The sequence below is a fragment of the Diachasmimorpha longicaudata genome, chromosome 5 (assembly GCF_034640455.1).
Source record: "Diachasmimorpha longicaudata isolate KC_UGA_2023 chromosome 5, iyDiaLong2, whole genome shotgun sequence".
Classification (NCBI taxonomy): Eukaryota; Metazoa; Arthropoda; class Insecta; order Hymenoptera; family Braconidae; genus Diachasmimorpha; species Diachasmimorpha longicaudata.
Window position 1 is genome coordinate 9,536,036 of NC_087229.1, and position 15,909 is coordinate 9,551,944.

The 15,909-nt window shown below is 37.3% G+C and overlaps 4 protein-coding genes across 7 annotated transcripts in view; 1 reads left to right on the forward strand and 3 right to left on the reverse strand.

Moving 5' to 3' along the window:
- Positions 1–23: 23 nt before the first annotated feature.
- Positions 24–1,764, forward strand: LOC135162385 (syntaxin-8). The gene is made up of 5 exons (XM_064120778.1): positions 24–203; positions 310–504; positions 679–935; positions 1,003–1,095; positions 1,167–1,764. Exons 1-5 carry the CDS (start codon positions 169–171, stop codon positions 1,325–1,327), a joined length of 741 nt encoding a protein of 246 aa, XP_063976848.1. The 5' UTR covers positions 24–168; the 3' UTR covers positions 1,328–1,764.
- LOC135162371 (uncharacterized) lies at positions 1,430–4,863 on the reverse strand. The gene is made up of 4 exons (XM_064120745.1): positions 4,673–4,863; positions 4,412–4,575; positions 3,663–4,227; positions 1,430–3,432 (listed from the first exon to the last, which is right to left on the reverse strand). The coding sequence occupies exons 1-4, from the start codon at positions 4,759–4,761 to the stop codon at positions 2,067–2,069; spliced, it is 2,184 nt and encodes a 727-aa protein (XP_063976815.1). The 5' UTR covers positions 4,762–4,863; the 3' UTR covers positions 1,430–2,066.
- A 214-nt stretch (positions 4,864–5,077) lies between these two features.
- On the reverse strand, positions 5,078–12,887 carry LOC135162386 (ras-related protein Rab6). Of its 2 annotated transcripts, none has more exons than XM_064120779.1 (6): positions 12,612–12,887; positions 11,369–11,427; positions 11,003–11,162; positions 10,328–10,533; positions 10,181–10,247; positions 5,078–7,582 (listed from the first exon to the last, which is right to left on the reverse strand). In XM_064120779.1, exons 1-6 carry the CDS (start codon positions 12,679–12,681, stop codon positions 7,509–7,511), a joined length of 636 nt encoding a protein of 211 aa, XP_063976849.1. In that variant the 5' UTR covers positions 12,682–12,887; the 3' UTR covers positions 5,078–7,508. The 2 variants fall into 2 exon arrangements, with proteins under 2 accessions (XP_063976849.1, XP_063976851.1); XM_064120781.1 differs by lacking the exon at positions 5,078–7,582 and adding an exon at positions 8,122–9,835 and having other exon boundaries at positions 12,612–12,884.
- Positions 12,888–13,480: 593 nt separating this feature from the next.
- LOC135162382 (protein FAM8A1) overlaps positions 13,481–15,909 on the reverse strand; it is a 121,464-nt gene continuing 119,035 nt past the window's right edge. Inside the window, exons 1-6 of one of the 3 annotated variants that reach the window (XM_064120774.1) lie at positions 15,661–15,860; positions 15,397–15,571; positions 15,020–15,157; positions 14,534–14,654; positions 14,266–14,398; positions 13,481–14,146 (exon numbers count right to left, since the gene is read on the reverse strand). In XM_064120774.1, coding sequence (XP_063976844.1) covers positions 13,811–14,146; positions 14,266–14,398; positions 14,534–14,654; positions 15,020–15,157; positions 15,397–15,571 — 903 coding nt within the window. In that variant the 5' untranslated portion in view covers positions 15,661–15,860 and the 3' untranslated portion in view covers positions 13,481–13,810. Of the gene's footprint in view, positions 14,147–14,265; positions 14,399–14,533; positions 14,655–15,019; positions 15,158–15,396; positions 15,572–15,656; positions 15,861–15,909 lie in introns of those variants that run through there. The other 2 variants (XM_064120775.1, XM_064120776.1) reach the window with 2 other exon arrangements.

Consider the following 15,909-nt stretch of genomic DNA (forward strand, 5'->3'; position numbering starts at 1 on the left):
GAGGTCGAGTGGGGGAATACCACGTGTCGCAGCTGTCAGGCTGATCGAGTTGTTCAAGTGTCAATTGGACGAGTGTTTATAGACTTTTGTCGAAGTTCGGGGGTTATTCGAGGGCATTTGAAACAACGAGGGGTGACAAGGGAGTGAGAGGTGGTTGAGGGGTCCAGGATGGCGCTTATTTACCTTGAGGATAATGATCCGTGGTATGTTGAGGATATTATAACCTCTCTCGTTCATTTGGGCTGGGATTTTGGTTTGGTTTGGTTTGGTTTGAGGTGGTTATCTGGGACTAATTGATGTCTGGTATAGGATTGTCGAGCATGAGGCATGTGAGGGACTCTTCCGAGAGATCATGGAGCAACTCAGCCAGCGAGATCGGGAGCTGAGGACTTCACAGGCATTCGCAAGTTTATCAGCAAACATAAGATTTCAGCTCAAACAGTACACAGATCAGATTACCCAGTTGAGGAAGAAGGTGGACGAGGCCTTGAAGTTGAGAGTTATGTATCCTTTGACATCGTCAAACCCTGAATCTAACTCCCCCAAGATATTTAATTGAAAAATACTGCAGTTGTCAATTTTTCAATGTTCTTCAGTCACTTCTGTCATTCATTTGATTGTTTTTATCGAACTGCAAAATGTATTATCGTAATTTCCTCAATTAAATATGTCCTGAAGAACCTTGGACGAAGCGGAGAGACGGAGACGACAGGTAGAACAGCTCCAGAGTCATGTTTTCAAAATCAAGCAATTGTATGATGCGAGGATGAATCCAACAGCGTCAGAGAGGCCGAGTCTCATTAAATCCAGTGGATCTGCATTTGCTGATGGAGGAACCACTGGGTGGGGACAGGATGATGACGAGGATGATCCTCCTTTGGATCTCAATGTCTCTGTGAGCGATCTGAAGGCCCAGAACGAAGCTGCTATTCAGGGTGAGTGGAGTTTACATTAGAAAACTCGAGCAAAAGCAAAACGTATCTAAAATTATGTGGCTTTCAGAGCAGGATCGTGGGCTGGATGAGTTGTACCAAGTCATCGTGAGGCAAAAGAATATTGCCCAGACAATCCACAATGAAGTGGATCATCAAAATGGTAATTAGGAAAAGGGCTTGACTGTTGTATTAATCCAACACTTGACTGATTTGCTAATTGTTATTGGCCAGAAATAATTGACGACTTGGCGGACCACATGGAGCGAACCGACGAGAGGCTGATCGATGGAACGAGGAGAATACGCGCAATCGATCGCAGAGACAGAACCTGTGGATACTGGGTCATCATAATTATCCTATTCATAAGTATAATTACCGTGGCTGTGGTCTAACGATCGAATGTGATAATTCCTATTTTGTATGCGAACGCTTGCATAACCCCCGTACTGTAAATTAATGATTAAGGGTTGATGACTTCGACTGCTCGTAGAGGATATCATTAACGAAATTTATTACATTAATCACTGGGCTCGGCCCTATTCTACAATTTCAATACGTCATTGTACAACAGTTGGATGTCGTACAGAGCTGGGCATTTTTTTTTATAAAAAAATTACATGAAGAATCCCTTTTAATATTTTGTGGAGCAACATTATTTGAAATAAGTTTTCAAGTTCATTATTTTCGGTGCATAAATGATTTGTTTATTCCGGCTTAGGAATCTCAAATAAATCGTTCCTGCTTCACTATGTATTAACAGGCAAAAAAATCACATGGATTTATATGCTAACTTTGTGATAAACTTCAAAAAGAAACTCTTCAAAACTCAGCCCGGTCGTCCGACTCTTAAAATCTATAACCTACTGCATCCAGTATATCCCCGCTGCTCACAAAAAAATTATTGAAAAACATATCGACTTCACCTGAAAAATCTGTTGGATTTTACTGTTACATCGTAAACATATTTTCCAAGTTAATTCGTCCTTAATAAATTAATGAATACAAAACGATTTATTGTACAGGAAAAAAATTGCCACAATTTTCAAAGTGTTTGGAGTAGAAACCCAACAAAATTTTTCACCGACTTCGTTAAGTTTTTCCATGATATTACAATGTACATGTGATTCCCACTCAATCACTGCTCCCACCCGCCGCCTCCTTCAGCCCAAGATTCTTGAGTAACGCCTTAGAATTAGGATCACGTCCCCTGAATCTTCTGAAGACCTCTCCAGCCGGAACACTTCCCCCCAGCGCCAAGAACGTCTCCTTAAACCTACCAGCAATCTCCTTCCTCTTCGCCTCATTATCCTTGACCTCTGCAAAAGCACTGTACACATCAGCAGCCATCATCTGGCTCCACAAATTACTGTAATACGCAGCTCCCAAATTATGACAAAATATGGACACCCATGCAGTAATCTGTGAGTCATCTGTATCGTGAGGAATGACAAAATGTTTGTCCCAGAGTTTCGTCTGTATTTTTGCCCAAAAATCCGTGGAGTCGTGAAGCTCTAGATCAAAATTCGACAGATAAATCTCTTTACAAAGTTGATAACCAGCCATATGTGACCTGATTTTCCTGATACTCTCCACCTGCTCATCACTGAGTGCCTCCTGTGTTTTGTAATGACTAGATATTTGTTTGATAACCCTGGGTTCATAGCACCAGTTCGCCATGAAGTGTCCACTGACTCCAGCAGCATCCCACTCGACATTGGCAGTGCCAGCGAGTTCCGCATAATTTACGGTGGTCAGTAGGTGTTGCAGGGCTGTTCCCACCTTCTCGAAGAGCTCCGTGACGTCCTTGACAGACAGCAAGGAAGGAACATCAGCGTACGGAGTGGGAAAATTGAAGACAAGAGCTGTGAGAGGCTTCGTTCCAACGATTTTACTTCTACTCTGCATGGCCACCATCCAACCACCCTGCTCTAGGGACATCTTGTGCTTCTCCCGGGCGTAGGGGTCCAGGTAGAAGTGGGCTATTGGCTCCTGGGATCTCTTCAGATCCACAACGTCGAAAAATCGAACGTCTGTGTGCCAGACATCAGTCTTCCGCCCCTCGACGATTCTCACATCAAAGAGTTCCTCGACGAGACTGAAGAGGCCCTTCAGAACCTGGGGAAGGGGAAAGTATTGACAAAGTTCCTCGTCTTTGTAATTGTAGACTGTCCTGCGGTGTTTTCGGATCCAATAGTCCACATCCCACCATAGGAGATTATTCTCAAAGCCTCGTTCCTGAGCGAATTTGGTCAGTTCTTCTAGCTCTTTCTCCTGCGCTGGTCTCGCCGTCTCCAGCAGGCGATATAGGACAGAGTACACTGTATCGAGATTATCGGCCGTCTTCGTCATCATGCTCATTTCCGCCCAGGACTTGTAACCCAGGAGCTTGGCTTGTTGCGACCTATACTCGCGAATGTCCTCGAGGTTTCCACTTGTTCTCACGTTACCGTCCATGTGCATCGATGATCTGCCAACGTACGCCCGCCAGACGTTCCACCTGGAATCATCCCAGGGAAAATTATTAACAGCAGGGGCATGCAACGTGTAGTGATTCAATCTTTTACATTTTTCAAGGGAGAAAGGTAAGTGACAGTCATATTGCGGAAAATTTAGGCTGAAAAGAGGCTCAAAGAAGACCACTGAGTTTCGACAATAATAACAAAAATTACTCTGTCCTATAAAATCGAAGTCTTTAACGTCTTTGACGTAAGCAATTTTTTTACGCACCTTATTTCCCTGTCTGGACAGTTTTCCATGAACTGTGAGTAAATCCGAGGCTCCAGGGTTATCTTCCAGGGTGCGGAGTGAGGATTTTTCGGGTCTACTGCGATCTGACGAAGAAAATTCTCGGGGAAGTCCCTGACAACCGTTGGATTGTCAATAATTGTCTTGAAAACTCCGGTCGAATGTTCCACTTTCTTCAACATATCATCCGCTTTTTTGGTGGTTCGCGTGATAACTCGTTTGAGTTCGTCGGCGTATTTTCCACTCAACTCCAGACCGTTGAAACGACCCTCCAGGAGGTACTTCTGAATCAGACGCCTTTCCTCGTCGGTTAAGGGAGTTTTCGAGGTCAAGGCATTTCTGAAGGCCTGATGGAGTGGTACACTGGTGTATTTGGCGATGTGGGTTCTTATCATACAGTTGTGGATGCTCATGTAGTATTTTGTGGGCATCAAACTTTGATTGCCAAAGTAGAGGGCTTTCGTCACACCCCAGGTCGTTTCTAGGGGAACCGAGAGCTCCTCTATAGGGTGGAGCACTTGGTTTACTATATCGATATTATCAGCGGCTGGAATGCAGGAAAAAGAGATTATTTCGAGGAGAAATTAAATGAGAACATTCGTCTGGAAATTTTTACGGATGAAAACATTCAATAGATAATCCGAGAGAATTTGCTAACCAAGTTTTTTAAATAATTTTTACAACTTTTTTACTGGTTTTTTTCCTAGGCTTGAGTACTTAGACCTCTTTACCTTTTATGTTACGTTCAATCTTTGCAATTCCCTGCTCAAACAGGGCTGTCTGTGCTCCAATAGCAGCCATTGATCTTTCGATTGTAAATGTGTTGAATTCAGGGAGACCATCCTCCTTGAGCAATGGATTTTTCTCCGGCAAGTCCTCCCCGATCTCAGGGAGACTGCAAATCAACGGTAAATAGTTACAAAAATTACTATCAAAACTTTTATAGAGTTAGCATTGACATAACCTCAACAGAAAGTTCACAAATCACTTACAGGATGATGTATCCATTCCTACGTTTCAAGGTCTTCAGAAAACTGTTCCTAGTCAAAATAACTCGCCTTCCACAGAATGCAATCGCCATGGTGGTATTATTTACAGTGAATTAGACATAATTATAACGGGTGAATAAGGGTTGTCGGCACACGGCGCAGTTTGCTCCTGTCACCTTTTAGAAATTGATGTGTGAGGGCGTCGCCGTGCACGCCGATGCATTTTCGGAAATGTTAAGGAGTCGTCGGGAACCCGCGAATTAGAATCACACGAGAGATAACAAGGAGATTCTATTGAAATTTGATCTTTGAAGCAGAAGAGTGGTTTTTCTTTGAATAAATATTTTTATGATTCAATAGGAAATTGTGTAGTGATTGAGGAAAAATTCATAAAAGTATAAAATAGGCTACGGTTTTTCACTGTTTTTTTCTTTTATTTGGTTTAATGCGACATACAATTCCTGTTTGAATTTTTCAGAAGTAATAAATGAAATTCTTTCCATTCTTTTTCGATAGACGATGAAACAGTAATGAGGTTGTTTCAAGTGGCTTAATGCGTGTGCTACAACTATGCAGCTTCCAAGCTAAAGAATACCCCCTAGTTTTTTTTATGTTTTTCCTTTCGTTTTTTCTGCAAGGTCTATTCCTACTATGTTAATACAAATGATAACAGGGTTCGTCGATTTTTAATTTGCCGGAGAGGTCAAAATGTGCGTCGAATTCACCAGATCGTGGAGAATTCTTCCAAAGGTCCGTACAAAATGAACACACGTATGGAAAATATTTCGCTTAAAAATTCCTTGCAGCTTCCATTGAAAGCTATTAATTTTTTCAATTTCAATCGACAATTTTGCATTATTTGTTCAGAAATATTCAACAGATATTGAACGGAAAAAGTCAGTAGATCACAATTTTGTTTCCTAGAATTTCAAGAATTGTTATAGCCGTTGTTATTGAATAATTTCTTGAAATTAACATCGATTGACTTTTTTATTGAATATCTGTTGAAAAATTGCACTGCAAAATCACAGAATTTCAAATAAATCCGCAAAAAAATTCAGGCTAAGTGAAATAAATATTTTCATATTATTACTATTATTATAAATAAGAACTCGAAGACAATTTTCCGTTTCTCTCATCATCGCTGTCTAGCGCAAAAAGAGTGCCATTTTTTTCGACTGAGATTAAAGCAAATTGGTGTTTCGTCTGTCTCACATCGTTAAGCCAACATCACACACAGGCAATTTGCATTTTCTTTCAATAATAAAAATTTTCAACAACTCTCTCAATTTGGAAAACCAAATGATTTGCCTCATTTCATTAAAATGAGTGCAATTATCCGGGTAATTGAATCATCGCTGTTTCTTTACAGCCCAATTTTCATTTCTATTCACTACTCTTAGATATTGGCGTGATGAAAGTACGAAAAAACATTCAGTCTCTTAGATTAAACGTAACAATTCTGGAATTGAGAGGAATTAAGGGATCTTCATGGAACATAAACTGGTGCGAAAAAAATATCGCTATTCTTTCAGATAAAAATGTTCAACAAAACAAAATGATTCTTTTTTATTAAAACGAAATTTAATATTTCTATTAAATAAATGAAAAAATCAACGGACTCATAAGAGTAATTGAGGACTAATAATTGCTTGATTTCCATTAACATTGTTCCCCTTTATTCCCCTCAATTGAAGAATTACTTGGGGCTCAAGTGATCCTTCGAAAGCGTTTATTTATCATTAATCTCTCTTCTCATATTCCCCCATAAATACGCTTTTTTATTTTGCACAGTGTAATATAATTCGCGTGCGAGATCGTACAATTTGTTGTCGGTGTGCTCAGCCTGCCTGAGAGCACGAAGCAGCAGTCACCGAGTGAAGATACTTTTGGAACGATAAAGCACGGAATTGCAGGAATGTTTAATCATGAGAATTATTCGGTAATCAAAGGGACATTGCATTGACCGGTGTCTAGCGAAAATACATGGACAGATCGCGTACGAAAAAGTCTAGACAAGCATTTAGCGAATTCGCGAACAATTCAATTTTTTTTCGTGCGTGATGGATTGAAAATCAAAAGAGAATCATAAGATACACACGAAGCGATTTCATAGAGAAAAGAATTTCAACCGAGCGAATTCATGTATCAAATGGGTGGTCTCTATCGTTCCAAAGACAATTGTATCACAGTGCTTTCATTATCAATTTCAAAGATGTCGGAGGATTGAGGGGCGAAGGGATGAATTGAGTGGAGTCAGAGATTTCGGAATGATGAGAAATTAAAAGATTATTTTTCCTAATAAATTTGGTATAAAATATTTACCAATAGACCCACGATAATCTTGCACAAGTTAAATGAAATAAAAAGTTGTGGGGAAAAAATCAATTGGAATTGATAATTGTCTCGAAAGGGCGTGTTGATTTTGTTTCTTAATTGTTAACATTCACGTGTATTATTTCGATATCTAATCGAAGTTTCCATCCCCTCATCTCTCTATTCTCCTCAATCACGAACAGAATCGCACAATTTTCATGTCAAATGTCTCCCTCATTTTCTCACATTGCTAAAAAACAGTACAAGCACACTTAAACGATAATTAATTCTCTACTTTCCACAGTCGTCGGATGTGTGGACCATCAATTTATTTTCTCAATTTCTCAACGACTTCTCGCCATCACCCGTCAGCTACAGATTCCTCTCCTCGAGACAAAAAAAAATGAAATTTATTTTCATTACGTCACACGAGAATTGACGTTTTGCCAGTAGGTTGTATTCTTTCTTTTGTTCATTCTTTGTTATTTGTTCGTTAATGGGCACAGTCGAGAGCATTGTCTTCCTAGCAAATGCAGCCACTCTCCCCCTCCGACTCCGATCCATTCTGCATCGGTGATTGATTCTGCAAGTCGACAGCTGATTTTTTTTCATTATTTTTGTTAAGGTGTTTTTCTCTTCGGCTTTTTTACATTTGTTGTCCGTCTATAAATTTTACAGGCCTCGGCAATTTTATTTTATTTCACTTTTATGTCTTCTTATTTAGTAATTCGAGCGATCGACGGACGGAGTGTTATGGATGACAATTCAGGATTCTTCCGAGTCAATAGTGAAGTGGTTTATAAAAAAATTCAGCTGATTGTTTTCGGCCAGTTGAACAATTTATGGTGTGTGCAAAAAAATTCTGCATGTTATTGATATTTTATCAATTCTTTATCTCCTAAAATCTATTAACTTTATTATTTTTTTCGAATAATATGTAAGGCAACATTTCATGAAAAAAATAGTCTATAGCCTCCCTTATTCCTCCACTTCACTATTGAACAGCTCAGAAACCAGAAACATATGATTTCATTTGATAATAAACAGAACAACTTTTAAGCAAAAAGGCAATAAATAATTCCTGAAAAGAAAATAATAATGAAGGAATTAGCAAAACATACAAATCAGCGCCCTAATTTTTTGATCAATATTTCCACTTTTTTAATACAAATCATAGATTACAGTTATAAGAATTAACAAAAAGTGACATGACATAAATTATTACCTATATTTAAATGTTTGTATTTTTCTCTGTTACTTTTAAATCCGTTATTCCCCAAAAATTATTTACAATTGGAAAATAAATGCTGCGTAATTTTTCATTTAGTCATCAACGAGTTAATTTTCATTCAATTGTGGAGCCTTGAGCACGAAAAAATGGCCACAAAAATTTATTCACGAGTTGAGATATTCATCTTGTAAAAGATGAGAAAGAGTTGAGATTTTTGTATCTTGTAAAAAACGCTAGAGTAAAATGGGTTGGTCATTTATAAAAATTTTATTCATCCATGGAACTATTGAATGTCCAAATTGCGTGAATTTGACTGTAATTCACAAGAATCGTTAATCGAATATCAGTATCTTCATAGCACAGTTTCCATTTAAAAATGACAAACTTAAGTCTTTTTTTTAATCAGCGTAAGCATCTCTTAATGCTATTTATTGTACTTGAGTCAAGAACATGAGCTTTATTGATTATTCAATCCATTATTTATGTTTCAGTGGATAAATCGGGAGTTCATATGAAAAATAAATCAAATAATAGTGAATTAATGGACGAAACTTTTTGCTGACGAATGTTGTGAATTCATGGTTTTGTAAAGCGTATAAGCTACCACGTGATTCATTGCACCAAAAAAAATGTAAATTAAAATACTTTATCAACCGTTTCATTCATAGTTTCAATGATCTGCGTGATAAAGAATTGGAAAATGACTGCCAGGAGATTATTTCGACTGGTGGGTTTGTTTCGAGAAATGTTTGGGATATTAAGAGAACCATTTTTTCTAGAAATGTAAAAATTTCCTCGTCATTTTTTTTTATGGGGAAGAAAAACACAAATTCTCGTAAGAATTAAAATAAAAAAATATTGTTCACGCTAATCATTACTGATTATAATTCTAAAATACTGTCAAAGTTTAGGAGTGGCTTGGAAATCACCCCACGACAGTCATTGTAAAATCGAAAGCCTCTCTCTCTCTCTCTCAATTATCAATTGAATAATTTACTAGAGAAGAGGTCAAGTGTAACCGACCAAATAAAGTTCCCGCATCCCGTGAAATATATGTCATTGAACAAGGAATACATTTTGCGACAAAAAGGTTTGGACCTCTTCTCCTGAAGTCACTCATTTCTGAGATAAATTTTTAATTAACAAATGTCACATTCGAAAAATCATGTTTCACCACACCTCAAGACACAATAAAACAAAAAAACGTCATGAACTTCGTTCAATCCAGCCTCTTAAACTACCAATAATAATTTAATTTAAATTACACCCTTGCTCGGATAAACTTTATTGCAAATGAGTCATTACCTCTTAGAATCAGTGCCTGTTTCACAATGATTGAAAAAAAATAAATTATGCGTGAAAATAATGTAACTGAAAAATAGGGAAAACCAAGCAGACAACTCTCTGATTCTTCTCGACGATAAATTCGTAATCATTTCGTTATAAATTCGAATTAAGTTAGTGCTCGCTCTTCATATTAAAAAATTATCCTTCATTTCTATCATTTGTTTTGTTTCATTATTTAGGACCGTTATCTGATTAATTTAGTTCTTAGCATGCACAACTGCTCTCCGATGCTTTCAGTTCAATTGGTGTATCCTTGAGAACTACTTCTTGCACTACGAATTTTGGTTTTAATGATTATACATTAAGGAAAACACAAAAATAAATAAATGAAAAAGATCTTTCAGGTTTAAAAAAATTATAGAAATTAAAGGAAATAAATTCTACGGACAATTCCTATAAGAATATTCGATTGATCATGCGATTATTGTCAGTTATGTACATTCCATGAAAAATGAAAAATTAACAAAATATACTTTCACATTCAATTAATCAAACACGTGTGGGACAAAGTGACGGAGAGGATATTTTGTTAATTCCCATCTTTCCCCATAATTTCTGTAATTTTTTTGATAATTGTTTGACTGTTTGATTCGTGTTTATTATTGGAAAAAGGATACTGTCTTCTGGTGGTTTATTTTCTGTCGAGTCCATACCAGGCAGAGCAGCAGCCACTCTTCTGAACAGCTGAGTAATCAGAATACAGTGTTATTCCCAATTTCGTGTGAAAAAAAAATCAATACTTAATTTCACGAGTGTTTGATTACCTGTTTGACGTTGTATCCTGCCTTAGCACTTGTCTCAATAAACATAACATTCAACTCCTTGGCTTTGCGCTCACCATCTTCCATCGATACTTGTCGTTTATCACTTAAGTCTGTTTTATTCCCAACTAGCATAATGATAACATCACTACCCCGCTCTGTTCGCACGTCGTCAATCCATTTTGACGTTTGATGGAATGAATTAGCGCCTGTAGTCAGTAAAATCAAATTCATAAACAAATTCATCTAAAAAACGATGAAATGTTTCTCTTTATCAATGACTCATCCAATCGACATCTGAATGGCAGGCAAATTATTTTTACACATTTATAGCTTCGTTTCGATAATGGAAAAATACTTTTGACCTTCAGTAATTATTCCAGGCATCGTAAAAAATATCTGAGTGCATCAGAAACATTTTTCTTTTTCAATATAAGAAGGGCATTTGTCCAGATGGGAAAACGCAATGGAATCACTTCAATTTTTAACATAAATTTAGCATGTGGATAATACAACAGTTATGCAGAATTCTCACTGAAAAATAGAGGTTTTCCTCTACCAATAGCTCGTCCAATTGCCACAATAGCGTGTTGAGCTAATCGACCAGCGTCATGCTGATGAATTCGAGTCATAATGGTACTTGACAACTATAGATATAAATTGATTTCTTCAACTCACTGGTAATATCATAAACCACAACAGCAACGGTCGAGTCCCTGATGTAACTAGGAATGAGTGAACGGAATCGTTCTTGTCCAGCAGTGTCCCACAATTGTAATCTAACAGTCCTATCCTCGAGATACATAGTTTTACTCAAAAAGTCTATGCCTATGGTAGCCTGGAATCAACGAATAAATGAAAACATGATGGAACGAGAGGTGACTGAAAGGAAGAAAAAGAATCATCACGATTTGCAACCCAATTGTTAAATACGAGTTGTTATTGGCAATAAACAACATAATTTTAAGATAAAAAAGAATTTTCCCATCATCTAATATTAATGTTGTGAGGTAGCCTAGAATGGACGAGTAACGGTTATCGTACCTGATACGTGTTGTCAAAGCTGTCATACATAAATCGTGTGATGAGCGATGTTTTTCCAACTGAAATAAAAAATTGACATTTCAATTGAACAATTCGTCCAAGAGAGTTAACTTCTCCGTTGTTTATTGGATTATAATCGTAGAAATGAAGATATTGGGGCATAAAATGGGATTCCCATGTTCTTGAATAGTTAGAATAAATAAACCATTTCTCCAAACATGCGAATCAATCTATTGTTAGTCACCCCCATTCAAAACAATAATCATGACCATGAAAACCTTGAAGAATGGGTTTATGAAAGCTTCGTGATTACTGTAATGGGACGCATACATTACATGCCCACTTGATATTAATCTCAACTTTCTTTCTGGATTTAATCTGAAGGCAATCAAAACAGTCATCATTTCTCCGAGGGCACGATGAAATCGTCAGAAGTAGGAAACTTATTTTTGAAGAAACGTTAATGAAATCATTGAAAAATTACGAGTTGTGGAAAATGAGAGGCAAATCGTTAAATTAATAAAATAAATAATAAGCAATTGACTTGGCCCCATAAAAATTATGATTGTGATCACAACAAATGTACTCATTAGTCATGAATTTAGCGATCATAAAGAGGCCTGAGCCCATCATTAATAACCTGGTAGTGGATGGTAAATCCCACCAAACAAACAGCAAGCTAATTTATTCATGCCCATAATATTACTAGGAATCGATTTCATGCTTGAAAAATGGGGCTTCCCTCAGTTCAAACAATTTTAATAATATACCAATAAACAACAATTTTTTTAAACACAATAATTCCGTGAAATATGCAGTTGGAATATCGTTCAATATTAATGGTATTCAAATTATGTCGTGGAATTTAGTCGGGAAATTTAGTGATTAAAGATGGTTGAAGCTAGTGTGATCTGTGCCGAACTATGAGACCCTTGGACATCCTCCAGAGGTGTCAAATTCGGCCGAACACCTCCCAATTCCTCTCGAGAAATGTCAACCCTTGAACTAAGCCCTTTGCAAAAAAAACGCCAAGAGTATTCTGAAGTGAGACAGAGCGACATAGACACGACGAAGTGGCCTCAAGCCATATCGATTTATAACCTCGAACATGAAAATGTTAAAAATGCATGCAACTGCATCCGAACCCAGCCCAACAATCATTGACAAAAGACCCAAAAACAATAAAGGGTTGTCGCAAAGACCAAGATAAAAGGGAATATATTTTTCAGGATAAATCACTCACCACTCTGTTCGCCCAGAAAAACGAGCTTGAATTTACGCAATGGGTTTCCAAAATCACCCGAGGACGACATTGTAACGGCGAAATGCTGATAATCCCCTTGGTAATGATAAACTTGTCACCTGTAACACTCGTTAGTACACTCGAAAATGGTTCATAAAACTGAAAAATTCGTAGATTTGTTCGGGTGAAAAGTTATGACAAATCGCCACGGCCACTCCTTCCCTTCTCTGTCGCACTGTCGGCCGCCACGTTTGACTGGGAAGTGACGTCATTGGTCGGTTCACCCACACTTTTATTACGGTTTTATGCTCTCAGCCGTTCTCATTTTTTTTCCTTTTTTTCGCGTGCACAAATACGATTCCATTGGCGTTTTATGGGTTTTTGCAGGCATTCGCATCTGTCAGCTGGTTAGATGAGGTGTTTCTGGAGATAATGAGAGAAGATATGGAGTTTGAAGAATTTTTACAGTCGGAAAAGCCTTCAATACCTTGGGGCCTAGGATTTCGAATGTCTTAAGATGCTATTTTTTTCAATATTAACACTTGTAGCCTCTACAAACGTTAATTTGAAAGCTAAAAGACAACAGACATTTCACAAAAAATACAAAAAAATAATAACTGCCAGAATTAACTATTTCAATGTTTCTATTTTTGTTTTTAATATATTTCCTGGGATCGTACTATTTTTTAAATGAAAAAGTGGTGAATAAATAAGTCTATTTCCAAGGAGTTTCCATATATTTATCTCTTATATACAGTATCACGATAGATTTGTACATACTTAGAGGATTTCTCTTATGTTACATTAGAAAATTTGTTTCAGTTTTTTGTTTTTAGAATTGTGGTAGTGGAGTGAGAAAATTAGCTGGGCCTTCAGTCTTGGGGAGATTTGGGGTGTTTCCAGGGGGAGTGGAAGTGGTAAGCTGGTTGGGTTAAACTTTCAAAAGTAGATTGCACGAAAAAAAATTAATTACTTGTGAAGTGGCGAAGCAGGATGAGTCCAGCCAACCGCAAGATGGCCTTTAGTGAATTTTTCTGAGGGAAAAATACTGTTTCGTAGCCTCTTGCTATTCAATTCGTCTCTGCAAACAGTTAAATGCCCCCAATAATGAAGGAAAAAATTTTCATCTGATCTTCTCGCTCCACAGCAGTAGAATTTGAACCTTCTTTGTTCGTTAGTTATTTTTCCCGAGGTATAATTCAGCGCTGATGGGCTCGATTGTTCTGTTGTCTGTAGGGATCCTCCACGACGATGGAGGAGCAGGCGAGATCGTAACCAGTACGATTGAACCTGAAGGAAAATAGGGAGAAGCAGATTGGGAATAGAAATGTTATTACTAAATTTTTAACTATTGATCTGCCGAGAGCAAGTGGCAGACCCAGATCAGTGCCTGGAGACACTATTACAGCGTCTGGATCCCCTGGACGATTCACCGGAGTTATATTTCGACATTGCACCACTCGCAGGCCCATCACAGATTTGCCGGGTGTTGCACCCCCAATTTGACCGTGGATCCCATGCTGAAGCCACAAGGCCTAAGAAATAATTATGAGGTAAGATCATTGAAAAAAAACGCGTTGTATTTTGGGAATTACTTGAAAAAATAGTAGAAATTGGAATCCTCCAAAAATGTCAATTACAATTTTTTCTGTACCTCAAACATGCAAACAATGGATCGATGCGTCAATTCCCAGATTAAGATTTTTGATGCAAATTCCATGGCCATTTTATAATCAACTATCCTAAGGCCTGCTTGGAGTAAATCCAAGTTGTAAGATTCCACATTCCTGAAATTATGAAATAGTGAAAATAGTACAGGCTCTCGAGCGATGTACTGCTGCCGTAACATATATTTTTGTTAAAAATTAATCGATTAGTTCAATTTTCTATTGTGGAACTGTCGTTAGTTATTAATTACTCACATTGTCGCAAATATATCCAGAGCGATAAAAGTTATCATAAGCTTGAGCACAAATAACATAACTGAATCGATGAGTTCAGCTACAATACGCTTCCAAATCGGTGGAATCCGGTATTCAATTCCTGTAAAATCATTTTTTCACTTCAAGCTCTTCGCTCGTTTTTACTAAAATAGGCACAAGTACATGAATGATAGACACCACGAGATGAGATGTAGAGACATGGACAATAGGCTACACAGAAATATGAGAATAATTAGATAAAATGAAGGACATGAACAGACTATATTAAAAAATGCACACATGAAAAAATTTCATTGAAAATATTTCAATGGAAAAAAATTCACTGAGAAGACAGCAGTTCAATCAAAATGCAACAGAATATTCTGACAAATCCAGTTGGCTTTTCTATCAAATTTTTACGTACGTGTGAAATCATTACTAATTAACACAAAAAAATTAAACGAAAGAGAATAATATTTTTAATACCTTCAGGTGTGAGTACGGGTCCAGGTCTGGAGTCTCTGCTGCCTCGCAGTCTTGTGGAGTCATTTTCTGTGACTGAGGGTCCACTTGGCGAGGCTGGAGCTCTCGTGTTCGGTGATAATTGAGGTAGGAAATTATTCCCTGAAATTAACGATAAGTTGATTGAGCTGCACTCTCCAGCTATCACATTTTCATCATTTTCGCAGTCTCTAGGCTTTCTTAAAATTGACATACAATTGGAATTACTATTTTTATTAACAAGAAAAATTATAGGCAATAACTGATCAGTTATTGCCTAATATCAATCCCTAATTAAATGTGTTATGATGAAATGAATATTCTAAGTACGTTTTGTAGTCTGATAAATGATGAAAACTTACCATTTGGTTGTAAAATTTGACCAGACATCAAATAATAAGGAAACATAGCAGCAACAGTCTGCCAAGCATAGGCCTCCTGCAACCATTTTTCTAATTTCGTAAAGTACTCTGTCCTCTCTTCCATAGTACAAAATTTTTCCTTCTCTTCAGATTTTGTTGAATAATTATTAGCCATCTGAAAGTTACAAGAACACGAGTTTATTACTTCTTCTTGAAGTAATCTTATGCAACGTTTCTTTTCATTTACCAATTTTACGTACTTACTGATTGTTTTATGACACTATGTGTAAATGGACAAATTAGGAGGAAAAACTGAAAATTTATTTATTGGAGTCACGACGCAGGAACGAACGTCATTGAAATGATTTCCGTCGATTTTTCACTTGACTGAAATAAAGAATAATCTCCTGTCAAAACAAATGGGAAAGTGTGTCGATCAGATGGAGAATTTCTCCCTAGGCATGACGTGGGGTTGGAGAACTTCAGGGAATGTTCCTAGAAGGACCGAAGTCC